At 44.3% G+C, this 18411-nt stretch overlaps 1 protein-coding gene across 1 annotated transcript in view; it reads right to left on the bottom strand.

Annotated features, from left to right (window-relative positions):
* Window positions 1–14546, bottom strand: part of RGS5 (regulator of G protein signaling 5) — a 37545-nt gene extending 22999 nt beyond the window's left edge. The window contains exon 1 of the mRNA XM_084763797.1: window positions 14389–14546. Within this exon, the coding sequence (XP_084619923.1) occupies window positions 14389–14432 (44 nt within the window). The 5' untranslated portion in view covers window positions 14433–14546. The remainder of the gene's footprint in view (window positions 1–14388) is intronic.
* Between the last annotated feature and the right edge of the window lie 3865 nt (window positions 14547–18411).

Raw genomic sequence — 18411 nt, forward strand, 5'->3', positions numbered from 1 at the left:
GCTAAATTACATTAATGCTGATTAATGATTTGTATCTCCTCTGGTCCTTGCCCCCCTTCCTCCTGCCTCCCCTTTTTGTTACAGGAGAAAGAAGACTTGTTTTGAATAAAATCAATTGGAAATGCCTGGCTGAGAGTTTAATTAAAGGTTCAGCGAAAGAGAATTCTGGCAATGAGTCACACTGGGGACTTCAAGCTGCAGTGGTCTCAATAGTAGCTTCGTGCAATGGGAAATCTGCTGTTGAAAATCACAGTCGACTAACGTGACCGGAGAGTCACAAAGCCACTAGATGACTGCAAGAACCATAAAATGACCGACTTCTGTTTCTACCTTTAATGCGACTGGAGATGGAGAAGTGGAAGGCGGAGGCTGGGCATGGAGTCCGGTGAGTGTTTGTCCAGCATGGGCAAGGGCCTGGGGAGATTTCCAGCACCAAAAGTAAAGCCAAGAAAGTGGAAGGCGGGAAGAGAAGCGGCGAGCGGGGCTTACGTGGAGCATACACTCAGTTACTCAAACCATTTATGTAGGGTACTTTCTAGTGAGAAGAGAAATCGAAACAAATGAGACGACTACATCCCACCATGTAAAAGAGAAAGAGAGAACGTAAGGGCCCTGTGCTTGTGACCCATCTGGCAGTCACGGGCGGGTTTAATTCTAGACTCCAGACACCTTTCAAGAATATTCATGAAGAAAGACACTAGGCAGAAAACTTGGGGTATGTAGGGCCCCGTTTTCAAAATGGGTTTCCTAAAGACTTGATCTATCCTTGAACAGGAAACTCCATGCAACACAAATCTGTGGTGCAGATGCCCCCTGCTGGCCACAAAGAGGCATGAGCTACAATTGCTGTAGAAAGAACCCTGGATCTGGCTAAGGAAACCCTGTAGGCTTCCTTCACAAAAGTGAAAAGACTATCCTTTCTTGCTTCTTAAAAACATAATAAATATCCTTGGAAACACATGCGCGCGCGCGCGCGCGCGCGCGCGCACACACACACACACACACACACACACACACACACACACACACACAGACACACCAATGGTTTTCTATCTACCATCTTTAGGTATCTCCAACTCCCTAGAATTTTCTAAACATGACTGCTTAAAATTAAGCTCTACTCTCAAGACTGGGGAGAAGACAGGACTGGACCTTTAACATCTATTACTTCCATCTGGCTAAAAACAAAACACACACTCATGTAAGTGTTAGAAGGTGAAAAAAGATGGCAAATTATATATATATATTCATTGTTGTTAATGAGCTGAGATGTGGCTTCACCAATGACACCTGTCTCCCAAAACTCATGTGATTAATTATATTAGACGACATGTTAGCTGGTTGAAAAAAACGGAATTGACAACGGCAGCTGTCAAGTGGGGCATATTTATAGAAAACACATTTTCCTCTTACGGCCTTCAAGCTCTTGTTACATCACACCATTTCCTGTCAGACTTATTAACAATTGCCATTTTTTGTGCTCAAGCTTTTACCTCAGCTGTACCCAAATTGTTGTCATTTAGATAACTTCACAGGCAACTGAGACAAAACTCTAGGGAGGGGCTTGGGCCAATAACCGTGCTCATTTTACAAGCGTGAAGAATCCAGAAACTAGGTTTAAAACATGTCAGACACTGTGGCATGAACTTGTAATCCCAGTGTGGGACAGTGGAGGCACGCAGGTCCTCACGTACTCACTGGCTGGTCAGCCTAGCTTATTTTGTGAATTACAGGCCAATGGCAGGCTGTCTCAATAAATAAATAAATAAATAAATAAATAAATAAATAAATAAATAGATAAATAAGAAACCCTGAGTGCTAATAAAAAAAACAGGCCGAATACACCTTCTTCTTTTCCTTACTTATTCATTTAACAGACTAACAAGCAGTTTCTTTGCTGTGTGCCTGCCCCACGCCACATACTACTTACTACATGTAAGGAAACCTCCCGTGGGACAAAAGGACTAGCAACAAGGAAGTCTCTTAGCCTAGCGTACTTAGAGTTGCTACAGTGTGAGATGTGTGTAGATCCCTGTGAATTTGCTCTAATCGGATACACACTTCTCTCAGTGGTGAGCAGCAGGCTTTTCTAGAAAGTTCAGGCTCCGGTTGAGCCATCTATAATAGTTCCTGCTGATCTGTGCACGATCATTGTTAACAGAGTGTTTGCTAAAATGACTTTTCACATGTGCACTAGATAGCAGTCTGTCTCCAGCCATGGGAGCCATGTTCTGATTTGGATTGATGAGCCTGCTGGGGATCCCCTGTCCGTTCTGTGTTGAACCAAGTTGGTAAAGAAGCGACTAACCTTTCACTCCTAGAGACGGCAGCCGTGGCTTGCTCCCTACTTAGCCCCATATCCAGTCACTGACGCTGGGGCTTCTGTTGTCTCGTATCAATCACAAGGGCATCAGAATCTTGACTCAAATCCTCTTGTGGACGAGTGAATCCTTCAGCCAGGTGCGTACAGAACACAGACAACTGGGACTTTGTGACGTTATGGAATGAGTTATACAAACACTTTACATCAGCTTATTAAGTGTTTGCTCAAAAGGTGTGTGTCCATTTTGATTTCGTTGTAAGCACAGTGGTCTTGCGTTCATAAACTGATAGTAAAGCTAGTGCGAAACAACCACCCACGACCGGCCACTAATATAGTTGGTTATCCACCAAAAGTAACTGAGAATTGGTCTTGAATGGATCATCTTATTTTCCAATGGCCACTTACTCCCTGAGTGAACCAACACAAGCTGTGTGTGCCTGCTCATCAACAACAGATCTGTAAAATTAGGATAAATTTGGAGACGGTGTGAGAAATTTCTGGGAGGAGATCAAGAGATGATGACAGTAAAGACCGGTCCAGTCCCTGGTACATGAAGAGTATGCCATATGGTCCAGCCACTGCTATTATCATCTTTATTGCTATGGTCACCATCATCACAACTTCTGCTCGTTACCTCTGTGCCTCCCAGTGCCAGCTCTAACTCCTAACACTCCTTTGACTTGGGGACTTGCAACCCTGAGCTATTGCAAAGGTGGGTGATGATGGAGGGCTGTAGTCCATTTCAGTCTCTCTTTTCCATAGGCAACTTCTCCTTAAGGAGACCCTATGGCTTCTTCCCAATTAACAGGGTTGGAGACACAGAAAGAAACAAAAAAAATAGGAAGAGAAGGAGGGAGGAAGGGAGGGAAACTCTCTCCTGGACAAAGGACTATAATACTATCAGGCTCTAAAACTAGTCACTCCCACTTTACACCCTGCACACCTCTGCCCATCGCCACCCACAACAGGGAGATGGTGGGACTGCAGATGTGGAAGAATGGCTTGATGGTACCCACAGTGATTCCGAACCCAAAGCAGTAGAGCTTGCAGCTTGGACCTAAGATGATACCTACACCCAATTGACAGACCCTGGAGTGACTGCCAGAAATGCTGGCACTTCAGACAAGAAACTTAAAAATAACAGTGTCTGTTTAACATGATTTGAAGTCTTTTTTTTTTTTTTGTAAGTCGACAAGTGTTTTTGCAAAAGAGAGTGGGACTGCTCATATTTAAACGGAAAGCATTTAGGAGAATTTGTGAACCGTAACTGTGATGAAACCATGGCAATGGAAATAGTGAACAATAAATGTGGAGAAGTTTCCATTACCAAGAAAAGCCATCAAGGCAAGAGCAGCAGCCAGCTGGTTTGGATAACTGTATCATGTGACCATCTGGAACCATCTTACTGACATTAGAAGACACTTTCCAGACCTGCAGTCCATTTTACACTCACAAACAATACACCGGACCCTGTTTAATCTTATCCCTGCACTTGGCAGAAAAGACACATCTGCCATAAGTGGTGAAAATCCCATCTCGGATCATGGGACCAAAAGCAACAGTCTACCTGTTGAAGGGGCTGCTCCTTGAAAGAAGCTGAGCAGGGGCATAGAGACTCAGGACTCAGGACAGACATGGCTGCCTCAGACTTCTCAGCTCGCCTTGCTATGCACGCACATGGCGTTGGGTACTTTCTGAACTCTGTTCTCTTGCTCTCTCATCTTTAAAATGCAACAAGAATAACTGTAGCTACATTTTAAGCATCTATTAAGACAGTGAAATGAGTTACCGTATGTGGGTCAATGCCTGGCACACTGACCATGGCACACCATAAATTGCAAGGTTTATAATTTCCAATGTTGTTACAGAAAGTGTTAAGGAAGGAATGTGTCTAGTACAGTCACAGAACAAAAAGCAATAAGCAGTGAGGGAGCACACACAGTGACAGGGTGCCTTTGATCAAATCCTCCTGACAATCCAGACAATTTGCTGCGTGATCTCCAATAAGTATTTGAGTTCTCTGGTCTAGTTGAGAGAGAGAGAGAGAGAGAGAGAGAGAGAGAGAGAGAGAGAGAGAGAGAGAGAGAGAGAGAGAGAGAAGCAAAGAGGGAGGGAAAGAGGGAGGGAGGGAAGGAGGGAGGGGAGGAGGGAGGGAGGAAAAGGAAACAGGTGATAAGACTCCTGCTGATCTTCTTTTATGGTTGTAATTCTGGACATCCTTGGCATATAAATAAGAAAAGCAAGGACCCAAGATCTTCCTTGGCTGTGAGTGGTACCATCATTTACCACACCTTCCCAATGCCCCATTTCACCAGTAAATACAAGCATCTCACTCCCACAACCTGTACCCGCTGATCCTTACCTACCAGCTTCCTCCTTGGTCTGATTGGTCACACGTATTGCTCTTTCTTTTCAGAAAATTCTTTCAATGTGTCCTTCCTCCTCAGCACTTAATTTGCCAGCCCTTAAGAACCAAGCTGCTGTATCTTGTAAGCACTCTCTCCATCTCTCCCCCAGCACACACCAGTTAAAACCCTCTGATCACATACCTTCCTGGTCAAATCTGGTCCCACGTCAGCCTATCACGTTGCTTTAGTTGTTGGAGTGGAGTGGAATGGGCAAGCAGAGTCACACCACATGGCTGTCTTCTTCCCACCACCTGGCAGGGTGCCTTCCCATGTTACTAAATATCACAGCTCACTTTGCATAACAAAATGGTGATGGAGACCCATGGTGAGGATAATAAACTACCCCCTGAGGTGCCTACAGTAGCATTTTGTGCACAGTAAATATTTGATACACGTGTATTATCATTATTATTATTATTATTATTATTATTATTACTACTACTTCTGTCCTTATCATAGCATTGTGTAAACAGGATCCATACTTTCATTCCATATTAATCTATATGTCAGACTTTGGCAGAGCAACAGCTGTATGTGTATGTCCTGGCCTGTGAGCATTGGTAGACACGCATTGGACAAGGAGACAGACTACACTCAACATTAATGGTTGACATTATGGTAAGCTTCCTTGAGATAGTCTCAACCTTATAACAAGATGAACAACCCTGAAAGCATGGAGGATGTGCTGGCCTCGTCCTCATTGAGGTTGCTTGTCCTAAGACCTCTATAGCTGCCAGCACAATGCAGTCATACGATCATATCTCTCCCCCTGTGCTGTTGATTTACTTCGTATTTTTACAATAGCATTTTTCCCCAAGCTCTATCCAATCCATACTTGAGGATTCCCCTGAGCATTTCCCAAGATTTTATGGCCTTGTCTGACATATTCATTACTCACGGTTAGCTACTGGAGGTAATGAAGAGACAGTCTGAGGACAAGATGGACAGGCCAGAAAGAGCTCATTTCCCTTTGACCTTCAGTTCCTCATCTTATTCAAAATAGTGTTGGCAGGAATGCTGGACTTTTGGCAATTCAGTAAGGAAGCTGGATAATGGATAGTGGGAAATGGTCCTCCAGTTGAGAAAGACAGATATTTGTGGGAATTTTGAATTCCAAAGGTGAAAGGGTCAGCGGAGTTCCCACGAGAGCTTCTGTGGACACTAGTGGTACCCACAACCGCCAAGCATTCATTTCTGTTCAATTACAGAGAGATTCCCAGACTAAACTCTTATTACTGCACTTGGCTCCTACTTTAAACTGAGCATATCCAAAAGGAAAGATGAAAGAGCAAATAAAGGCTATTAAAGGAGAAAAAGAAAGAGAGGAAAAGGCAAATTCACCAAGAACAAGATCTTACTAAACACTAGTGTGCTTCCATCACTCCACTAACCCAGTGTTGTCTCTCATGATACTTTATTTCCTCGAAATATCAGAGGTCTGAGTCAATGTTTCTCTTTGCCAAATGACTAAAGGTGTTTGTTGAGTAAAATAATGGCACAGCAGTGAGGAAGCAGAGAACGGCTTTGTTGCTAGAATTAGATTTCAACGATCATTTCTCTTTCCCTGAAAAAAAAAAGTACTGAAACAACAGCTTTTAATTTCTCAGATTTCTCTTTTTAAGAAATATCTATTGATTCATAAGTTTGTTTTTATAGTAACTTACTTGTCTCACTGTGATGAAACAACTGCTATTTGCCATAGTCTTTAATAGATACTATGGAATACTTTATAATATTAATGAGAAACATTTCTGGCTTTTGGTAGCTTCTCCTTTGTAGAGAGACAAAGATGGGGTTACTTATCGGAATGCAGCCTTGACATGTGTTGAGTCCTTGATTTGAAGTTAGCATTCCTATGGCTGAGCTGAGGTTTGTAGGGTTCGCTGTCTAAATACGAGCAGGCATTTATTCTTTAGTAAAACAGTGGCATGGCAGTGTCTGTGTCACATAAGTGCTATGAAAATTCAATACCGAATACCCAACCAAAGGTGAATCCAAGAATATAGGGTAAGAGGTGATATTCCCTGAGCACATCTGCAACTTCAGCACAAGAGGTCAAGCACTAGCATCACAGGTGTGAGGCCACCCCTGCTTCACCTCCCATCCTCCCCAAAATGGAATGAGCCATGTGCAAGGGAAAGAATTTTTGTGTGGGAGTTCAAGGAAGGGGGACTGGCCTCTCCCTGGGTGGGTGGGGGGACTGTAGACAGATTCTAAGGAGCTTCCAGAAGGACCAGCGTTTGGGAAGGAATGATTTGGCAGAGACTGCATGCTAGTTGAGAAGAGGTGTTTGTTTGCACCTCAAAGATCTCAGGCTCTTCTTAGCCTTGTCCTAACTCTTCAGAGATTTGTTCCCAAACTTTAGTGTGGAAGTTTATATTTTCCTAAAACGCTTAAGTTTTTCAAAGGGATCAATGCACCCGATAGCTTTCATACATTGGAGACTGAAGAATAGGAACGCCTTGAAGTTGTTACTAAATCATAGATCGGGGCTTGTTGTGGGAACAGGGTCCAGGAACCAGGCAGGCAGTCACTCAGCCGTCACAAGCCAGGAGCCATGGTGTTGACAAACATGGGCGAATATTACATCAGCCTTTGGGCTGAAGGCCTTCTTCTTAGCCTGGGGACTTGAACCAGTGTAGAAAGATGTAAATCTAATATGTGTCACAAATGTATGCCAGGACTGATACAAAGACATCCAAGAAGAAGATGGGGGCACTTGGAGGAACAACGTCAGAGGGGGCCTAGAAGCATCCCACAGAAGACAGAAGAGATGAGCAACATCTTCTGAGTGAAAAAAAAATGTGGAAGCCCTTGAGAAGACATGAAGATGACGGACAACAGCCAGGAAGGAATAGAAAGAGACACAAGGGGAGACAGAGTCACACCAAGTTTCATTCTCGTATCTCCCACATGTAGGCTGAAGAGTGACACTTTTAGGAGCTCCCATCTTGGCTTGAAGGCCCTGTGCATATACTTCGGGGCAGAGAGTTTTTGCTGATGTGATAAAGTTAAGATGGGTAATTTGTAAATTGGCCATTGTATAAAGAAGTACACACACACTACATACGTACATACATGCACACACCAATAAATTCACTAAGAGAAATTCACTTCATTTCTCCTAAGTATATGAGTAAATCCCTGATTGTAACAAATAATGCGTTGTTTATCAAAGTTATAAACATACCATACAAGGATGTGTGTATTAATCTACTCATTCAAGTGGCACCCTTGCTTCAGACATGATGGACTCAGAAACAGATGTAAGATTCTAGAAACCTGTAACACTGGCCAGATCACCAGACTAGCCAGATAATCCCCCCAAAGCTCACACTTCCACAGACCCAAGCGTCCCTTGTAAGTTACCACTTAAAACAAGCTGCCGAACTACAGGAAGCCACTTTTTAGATGGAACATCTTGACTCTTTCCAAATTTCTTGAATCCCACAGATGAGTGCTTTGTCAAGAAACAGATGTTCTGTGCATGCACAGATCAACAGAAGTCACAGCTCGACCAAAATAGCTTGTCCACACTTCACTGCTAATGATAAACGCTTAGGGGACAGACAGGGTGCTTCACACTGTCACAGGCACTTTACTTCATGCTCCATCTTTTCCTCTGACTCTAAAGGGACAGTTCCACCATCTTTCTAGAACATGAGGTTTAAGGGGTATAAGTGAGAAGCTGTCCTGAGGAGATCTGTGCTGTTGAGAAGTATTGGGAGGGGCAAGTGGGGAGCGTAGAACACCTGCCTCAGTCTCACTTGCTATTCATGACATGAAGCTGCTCAAGTAGCTATTGTCTGAAGTATTCCGAAGCTGTTGAGCACAGTCCTTCAAACCCCGAGGCATTTCCTTTTTAAAGGAAAAAAGGTGCCTAGTTAAACGGTCTTACTTGGGTCCAGCAGCAGTAGAAGACCTTGCCAGGAAACACCCTGTGGAATGTTCTAGCAGTCCTATCACCAGGTGAATAGCTCAAAGCTGTATGCGGCTTAGCTGTGTTGACATGCATGTTTCTGACCTTTAGGCTAACTAGACCCACTGATGTTCTGGAAAAGACCCGTGTGTGTATGTGTGTACAGATGTGTGTGTGTGTGCAGGTGTGTGCTTATGCAGGTATATGTGTGCATAGATGTGTGTAAGCAGGTGTGTGTATATGTGTGCGTGTGTTTGTGTGTGTACGCATGTCCAGTAAATGACCCCTATCCATGCTCACGCAATAAATCTGAGTTAAACTACACGGGTTACACATATACACACAAACACACATAAAACAAACATAGGAAAGTAGGAAAGAGTCTTGTTGGGTAGAAGACAGAGTTTAGTAAGAGTGGGAAGAAGGCCAGGCGTGGTGGCATACACCTTTAATCACAGAACTCAGGAGGCAGAGGCAGGGGGATTGCTGTGAGTTCGAGGCCAGCCTGGTCTACAAAAGCAAGTTCAGGACAGTCAAGGCTACACAGAGGAACTCTGTCTCAGAAAAAAAAAAAAGAGTACATAGGAAGGTGGGAAAGAGACTTGTTGAGTAGAAGACAGAGTTTAGTAAGAGTGGGAAGATGATGAAAGAGGATGATGACCATGATCAAAACACATCATATATACATAGAAAACGGTTAACAAATGCATTTCATTTTTTAAAATTCTAGGTTACAGATATCTCTATGGACAAATACACTTCCAGTAAAATATAATTGCTACAGCTCTTAAATATGTGAACTGGATTTAGATGCAAAAAATAAATAAAATAAAATAGTCATATGTAAAGTCCAAATTCATAGTAGCAATGTGGTAGGGGTAGAAGGAGTGTAGAGGACCCCGTATGATCAAATCTATTTGCAAGTAAGGTGGGGAATCCTAGAGACGAGGCTCAGGACTGGCCCTTGGCTATTAAAAGTCAAGATTATAGTTCAAGACCTCTGCCTGCTCCCCATCTAGGAACTTTCTAGAGTATAGCATGGCTTCCTAAGTTGTACCTATGCCAGGTATGGTGGTGCACACCTTCAATCCCAGCACTCGGGAGGCAGAGGCTGGTGGATCGCTGTGAGTTTGAGGCCAGCCTGGTCTACAAAGCGAGTCCAGGACAGCCAGGGCTACACAGAGAGACCCTGTCTCAAAACAAAACAAAACAAACAAACAAACCACACACACACACAAAACAAACAAACAAAAAACCAATAAGCAAGCCTAAGTTGTACCTTCAAACATTTTGTTATGTGATGAGAGGGGCTCAGGGTGGCCCGGAGATCTAAGAGATCTCAAGTGTGTCAAGTTTTGGATCCTAATTCAAACAGTCCAACTGCAAAATCATCACTAGGTGTTTACTGAATGTTAACAAGTGTTAAAGAGCTTCTACAGTTAGTTTGTGAATAGGAATAGTGGTTTTTAGTGAGTTGTATACAGAGTACACAGTGTACTTTCTAAAGAGGAGAAACATGAAGAACGCTCCAGGGAGGTGAACAATTATGAATGAAATACATGTTTATCAAAGGCTTTACTACATAACTGATTAAAAACAGGTTTTCCCGGCTTCCTACAATACAGAGAAGAGGGAAGGTGGCGGGGAAGTACTTGGTAGGGTGTACTTGTGATGTCTCTCACCTTCTGGGTTTTTTTGGGGTTTTTTTGTTTTTTGTTTTGTTTTGTTTTGTTTTGTTTTTTGTTTTTGTGGCGCTTCTTTGCAACAAGATGAATACTCATTTTCAGATGAGGAAATGAGGCTCCGAGAGAGCCAGGAAGGAAACAAGAGGAAGACTGTGGACTCTGGTCCTTCCACATCCCCATGACTGCTCTGGGGCTAAAGCAGAGGCGGGGAGACTGCGAAGCTACCCTCCTGTGCTGCAGCAGCATCCTGCTTCGTGCTGCCAGGGTGTGGGGCAGTCAGAGGGTCAGGCTATTGCTGTCTTTATCCTCTTGCAACTGGTGCTTAAAACATGGTCCAGACCCCCACCTTATCTGAGAACTGCTTGAAACTTTAAAGGAAAAAGAAAGACAGGAACCCATTATTGGCTGGCCTCCTTTCACATCCTGCTTCCTGTTGCTAATGATTGATCCTGCTTGAATTAATTAAACTTTCACTCTTTTCCTCTCCAGCCAGCAGGACAAGCCATTAACACTGGCCCAAGAAACGTAAATAAACTTTATTTTATTATCATCTACCCACTATAATTTGTAGTTCTTACTAGAAAAGGAGAAAGATTAGACAGCCTGCCAAGGGCCCTTCTTGACTAAGCTATCTGACCGCATAACCCAGGCTAAATGAGAGATGGAGAAGTTATCCTTGAACATAGGGGATGGAAACTGAGGAAGGAGCTGTGACAATGGCTCCTGGAGAAACAGCCCAGCCTGTGAAATGCCTGAATGTCCAAGGAAGCAGACCACCCTCCTGCTTCCCAGCCTTTTCTGCCCTGATTATAGAAATGGCGGCGGGGGGGGGGGTTCCTTTCACCTCTTTCCTTCTACTCCCTTCCCCAACCCTGAAGAAAACTCTCATTACCTCATTATTTAGAAAGATGGTCTTTTTTTCTCCCATTGTGACCGAAGATGTCACTGCTAATGTTTGTCCTTCCAGATCTTTCTGGGAAGCAGAGAACAGTGTGAGGCTGACAACGGGCAGCCCTGTCTCCAGCTGCTATCAATTACTCAAAAACTTTTTTATTCAGGAGTGTTATTTATCAAGAGCCTACTATGTACCATACCTTTGGACAAAGTAAAAAAAAAAAAAATTCTTGCTTTAAGTGCATATCTTCAGTTCTCAGAGTTGAGAGTTTGGGTGTGGCATTATAATCTGTTTTTTTATACGACAGCAAAATACCTGAGGCTTCTGGCTCTGGAGCAGCTACATGTCCTTGTATCACCCTGGACGTGGTGAGGATCACGTTACAGATGGCATAAATGTGAGAGGAAGACAGCACACAGTTAGGGGACAGGTTGCATGAGAACCACTTACTAAAGCCTGTTCCAGTTTGTATCTTGAATGACCAAAGATCCAAAGACCCAAAGAGCCCCACAAGTTGCTTGGTCTGCAGGAGGTGGTAAAGGAGGTGCCAATGGAGGCGCTGGAATCTTTAAGGGACAAGACCGAGAGGACCAAAGCTGGTATGTCCTCACAGTGGGCATACAACAAATAAATATGTTGCCTGAGACTTGGTACAGATTGCATTAACACTGGCCAGACTTTCTCTATCCTCTTCCCTTCATGTCTGGACATGCAGCCTGTCTGTTCCCTTGGCCTTGAAAGCACTCCACATATACCCTTTTCTTATAGAGACCTGCCTGTATCTTCTGCTCTGTAGGATTAGTTTAAGCATTGTTTTCTTAACTCCTTGTAAAGTCCCCCTTCCCCCAACTATCAAAGGCTCTGAGGACCAACCAGGCCCCCACTTGGTACTTCTAGTGCCCTGGATTTATTCCCGTCTACTGGACTCCAGCACTCAGGGATACGAGTCCTCACTTGCCTTCCTAGCTGGGGGACACGATCCTGGAGCAGCATATATAGCTTGTCATCTAGAAGCCTAAGGCATGCACAGGCTTGAAGTTGTTGAAATGGTTTCATCAGTAAGAGCCCATAGTCTCTTAGTGACCTCCCCTCTATATTGTCAGCTTACTGTGTCCTTAATATTACAATTTCTACGATGTATTCAGCTATGTCACTAGCCTATCAGCCACCGCTTGGTTTCAAGTGTATACATTTCCAGCAAGAGTAACACTAACCCCAACTAGAAAGCCCCGGCAGTAGTGAATACATGATCGATGTGAATATACATAAATTCCCATGTTGCTAATGAATCTGATACACAACAGTAATAGGAACAATTTCAAAACTCTTATCATCGTATCTCTCTAAACACTGTTGTGTTTTTGACATAGAAACACAGAGCAAGATGAGTAACAATGCCAACATGCCCAAACCCCTCCTGACTGTCACAGTAATGGTGTCAGGTGTTCACCAGTGTAATGAGGTAAGATCTATCCACGGCATTAAGATGATCAACCACAAATATCAGCTGTGCTAAAGGCATCCATCTATCCATGCCATGCACAGTCAACATGTAACTCTCACAGTTAGAGAGAAAGCAAAGATGTCTCATCTGGTCTTCAAAGACACTGGGATGCCTCTCTGCTCTATACTTATTTCTTGAGCTTTCTATAGAGAAGGTGATGGGGGGAGAGAAGATCAACAGTTCCCAGCCCTGGAATCCACCTTCCACCCCCTGGTCCAATGGATAACAGAATCCTGAGTTGCTAGCTTGCTACTGCAGACTTCACTGCTACTGGTTTCTTCTACTGTCATCTATTTAAAGCATTTGTGCCCTGGACTCCAGGGGATATTTTGCATTGTTTTCTCCTTTTTATTAAAAAAAAACACACTTAAAATGTATTACAGTGTTGGAAATCATCAAAGAAATTGTGACGTTTTAAAAAGACAAAACTCTTTGATGGACCACTAAACAATATGACCTTCTTAGACAAACACATGAGCACTCAATCAGTCCTCAAAAACAGCCTGTGAGGGAGACAAGCTTCCTACCTCCATTCACAGATGCAGAAAGAGAAAGGCTAAAGAAACTGCTCAAAGCTACACAAGTACATAAGTAGGGGAGCCAGAATTCAAATCCAGATATGTTTATTCTTCAATGTTGAAAGCTACCTTTTTACACACAGACACAGACACACACACACACACACACACACACACACACACACACACACACATTGGCCTTTGGGGGACAGAAGTGCAAGAATCAGTTTCACTTTGTTTAATGACTGAGGGTTAAAGTAAATCTAATCAGACCCATTCCTTAACAGAGCAGAACCTTTCTACCTACCCAGATCATGTGGGGGATTGGGTTAGGTTTCTAGTAAGATGTTTACTTTAGATGTAGGATTCTCTACAGACTATACCACAGTCTGGGGACAGCCGTGTTTCTGACAACTCCAGGTACACACCTTTCATCCCAGGGGCTTTGCTTTTGCCCAGCAATGCAGCTACTCCTATCTAATGTAGTCAGGGTACTGAAGAAAACGAGAAGGTCCCTCTTATGTCACTGAGACCTGCCCTTAGAGAGGCCTCAGCCCCCATCTCTTGATCTGAATGAAGGTCACTCTTCCCACAGTTCTAGTGTGGCAGACATTCCTCTGAGTGCTTTGCACACATGAGCACTCAGTCAGTCCTCAAAAACAGCCTGTGAGGGAGACAAGCTTCCTACCTCCATTTACAGATGTGGAAAGAGAAAGGCTAAAGAAACTGCTCAAAGCTACACAAGTACATAAGTAGGGGAGCTAGAATTCAAATCCAGGTATTTTTATTCTTCGGTGTTGGGAGCTACCTTTACACACACATACTCTCTCTCTCTCTCTCTCTCTCTCTCTCTCTCTCTCTCTCTCTCTCTCTCTCTCTCTCTCTTACAGAGTAGGCATCTTCTGGAAGAAAATAACACTCTGTCTATTAAACGATGCATAGATTATCTCCTGTTGGATTTCCAGCTCAGATCTTCCCAAATCTCTGTACTGCTACAGATGAGGCAACGCCAAGCCTGTCACCAACCCTCTGTTTCATCTCACTGTGACCCCACCCCACCGTGCCTCTGGGTAGTGTCCCTTGAGTACAGGCTCACCACATCCTTCTCTCTTACGTGGAAGAAGTTTCAATCTCACCTTTCCAGGCATGAGTGCGGCAGAGCTGCCAGTCCCTTACACATTTTGGCAATCGGCTTAGGTCCTCAGCCTTGAGCACGAACTTCTCATCAGCTGAATACGTCTCTGAAAACTTTAACACTGTCTGGGGCAGCCTTTCCCTCGGAGGAATTATATACACAGTCTCTCTCACAGCTCTGTGACTCCGAGGACCAATCCGGAGCTCAGGAGAAAATTGTGGGCTGGAACACAGGAAAAATTTGCCTGAGGTCCGGGCTGGGAGCCTTTCCTGGCTGCAGGCACTGCTGGGGCAGGCTTCTGACTGCTTCTATCACAGCAGTCTGTTTAGTCCCGGCTGAGCTGCACCCTAAATTGTGATAAGGCCATTAGGGCTTGAGGTGTGCAATCCCATGCCAGACAGAACAGTGATGTAGGATTTCTTTGACAGTAGAGTACCTTTAGCCACTTCAGAGCTTCCGAGGGTCCTGGGATACATCACAGAACCCACCTCCCAGTGGAGGAAACTGATTTCTTTTCGTGGTGGAAGGAATGTGTACGGGAGAATCTCCCATGTGCCGGGCATTCAGATGGCTTCTACCAATTCAGTTAGAAGGACCAGCCCAGGCTCTGATGGCTGGCACAGACATGGATTGTGTTGGTGTACTAGGTGTGAGCAACAGAGGCATGCCTGCCCAGGCTGCTATGAGCTGCCCAGGCATACTGTTATCAGACTTAGCACTTACAGCCTGGGCTCCCAGCAAATCCTACTCAGTCTCTTTTCTTCAGTGAGTCAATTAAGGGAGCCAAGTTAACAGTGGAAAGCAGAAAAGAATTGTTCAGTGTGGCCCTGGAAAGAGGGACAAAGAAATCCATTGTCCTCCTAGTGAGTCTGTCTACCACGGTCTGTACAGGAGGTAGGGTGTAAAAGGAAAGCAAGGGACCGACATAACTAAACAGTCAAGCAAAATGTGGGCCCCTGCCCACCAATGTCCCAACTCCTAGAGTTTGCACATGTCAGCCTGATGCAAGGTTCAGGTCATTGCACAAGCTGTACATTTTTCTCCAGGAGACAAATTCCCGTTCTGAGTGCCCCCAGGGTTCCAGCCATTTCCTCTCCCTGAAGGAGATTTGGGTTAGGGGAGGGGGGTGGTGGTAATTGCCTGAAGTCCTTTCTTTCAACAGCTGAACAAAGAGGAGAATACAGGTATCTCCTTAGAATATTTGTTCCTGGCTGGTGATGGATCGGTTAATTCCCCCATTCTTTGCTTCAGCATTGCAGTGTTGAGGCAAAAATATGCCTGTGGTCGAAAACAAAGCACAAAGGGAGTACAAGTAGGAAGCAAGGTTCGAATACACTCAGGTAGTGTCAGGTCCCATTCTCAGAACCGTTTCTGCATAACTCTTCATTTTACTTTATTTAAGAAGTCTGAAGCAAACTCCATTCTGTTGGTTTTAAAAAGGTCTCATTACTAAGACACCTAGGCTGGCCTCAAACTTCTGTCCCTCCTGTTTTAGTTTCTCAAGTTGTGGGATTACAAGTGGCCACTACTCTGCCCAGAGTGATTTTATTTCACTCCTGAGGACGCTGCCCCTTGTCTGTGCACAATGTTCTCTGAAGACATGAGTGAACATCAGATGGCTTGTATTCCACTGTCCCTAGTAAACTGTATAAACTGACAACATGACTGCTCTATGGTATGGGGAACTAGGAGGCTTTCATTGTAGATATGAGAAAGAGAGAACAGCCAGGGGCATCTGGAAGAGTCCAGAGCGGGTAAAGAAAGACGTATACCGAGTATGGCCAAGGGCAGGAGTTGAGCAGAGCAGAGTGAGGATGGATCATGGAGGGAAGAAGAGCAGAGAGATGTGGAGGAGGGAGAGACCGAGAGAGGAAAACAAAGAGAGTGAGCATATTGAAAATAACAGGGCTGTAGGGAGAACGAGGTAGCTGTGGGAAGGGAAGCCTGTAAGCTGGAGAAGGTTCGGGAAGGGGAGGAGTTGTGAAGAGCTAAGATGCTAACATGGACTTTGAAATGTGTAACAGGTACTTGTGATACCAAGTGATCCTGGAAGGCAGCATGTGTAACAGGCACCATGGATAGCCATTTATCCCTTATACATTTTAGAATTTGGGAAAATGGAGTCTCTTTTAGACTAACAGTACCCAGGGTTAGATTTGCCTTGGTTGGTCTGATTTGATCCTATGTTGGATGGGAGGAATAATAGATACCAAGAGGTTAGTGTCAGAAAACCCTTTGGGCCCAATTTTAAGCAAGTCCTAAGAGGTATAGAAGCAGTAGCTCCTAGATTAGGGGTAACTGGGGTCCTTTCTGCTTGTCCTGTGGGTAATACCTTAGTACCCTAAAAATATTATTTAGGTTCTGTCATGGTTTGAATAGTAATGGCTCCTGTGTATGAAGAGGGCAATTCTATTTGGAGGTGTAGCCTTGTTGGAATAAGTGTGGCCTTTCTGGAGGAAGTGTGTCACTGGGGGGTGGGCTTTGAGGTCTTATAAGCTCAAGTCTGGCCAGTGTGCCACCATCTTTCCTGGCTGCCTAATGGATCAAGATGTAGAACTCTCAACTCCTTTTCCAGCACCATGGCTGCCTGCACGCTGCCATGTTTCCCACCATGAAAATAATGTATTAAACCTCTGAAACTGTAAGCCACCCTCCAATGAAAATGTTTCCTTTTATAAAAGTTGCCGTGGCCATGGTGTCTCTTCAAAACAATGAAACCCTAACTAAGGCAAGTTCTCCTTTCAGAGAATTACTATAGAATGCTAATAGCTATAAGGTTTTACAAAAACATCACCAATGAAAATAAGACTAACTGAAAAATGAAGTGCAGAGAGCACAGCCTGTGGGCCAGGAGGCACTCAGCAACTAGGATTTGACTTTCACACATGCTCACTTTATTCACACAAACACTCCTTATAATATCAGGCTGATGTAAAAGGCAAACAGGCATCTCACCAAGCATGGAACAGTTGGTTGGGTAGAAAGTGCTTCATGAGGATGGTCCAGAAGCTTGCAAGCTCACCCCATGTTTGCCATGAAGTCCTTCAGCTCTGATAGGCCGGAAGGATGGCGTTGGTGGAATGATCCAGAAGGTCCTTGAGAATGTCCGGCCAGCTGCTAACACTGACAGGTGGGCATGTGTGAGCCCAGTGATGGGGCTGCAAGTTCAATGCTCACAGAAGCCAGGGACGCACACAGAAGCCATTTCAAGCCATCTTGTCAATAGGTGTCAACACATAGGCTAGAAAAGCCAGGTCTTAGGAATACAGCAGTGCAATTCTAGAGACCATTTCCAAAGTTCCAATTTTTTTAAATATCTCATTTGGCAGTAGCTTTGTGAAATCGGGGTTCACAGCTTGGAGCTGGTTCACTAACCTATCAGTGCCACCTTGGGCTTAGTTCCTTAGACTATCAAAGCCCATCTTGGTCTTGGCTCATATCTGAGATGCACTATGGCCATCCATGAACACATCAGGTCTTGCTTCTCAGGCCTGCCTCTTATCAGAACTGCTCAGTGGGAAGCTCCTATCTTCCAGACACTATATTATTATTCCCAGTCACACAAAATGGTTTTTAAGTTACACAAATGTTTTCATTTGTTTCATGTATGTTTCTAACATTGACTGGGTACAGGCTTAAAAAGATCTAATACCTACCAATCTTTGCAAGGCTTGCACACTGTATATACACACACACACACACACACACACACACACACACACACACAGGGTCGGGGGGTGGGGGAGAGAGCGTTGCCAGGGTTAACTCAAGCTATTCAGCCAGACCCAGGGCAATGTAGAAGCTAGGCCAGTGTGCTCTGGCCTTCTGTGACCATTGATCAGGCTGCCTGTGGCTGCAGATGCGGTCACTGTCCTTCCCTTAGGCACCCACAGTTGCTGGGGAAGCCCTGTGACAAGCAACAGATATTTGTGGCTAAGTTCCATGTAGGAGACTTCCGTGTCTTTGCCACTGCAAGCTCTTGCAGTTCAAGTACACACGGTACATATTTCTAGTTACAAATGTA

The sequence above is a fragment of the Acomys minous genome (assembly GCF_964271855.1).
Source record: "Acomys minous genome assembly, chromosome: 1".
Classification (NCBI taxonomy): Eukaryota; Metazoa; Chordata; class Mammalia; order Rodentia; family Muridae; genus Acomys; species Acomys minous.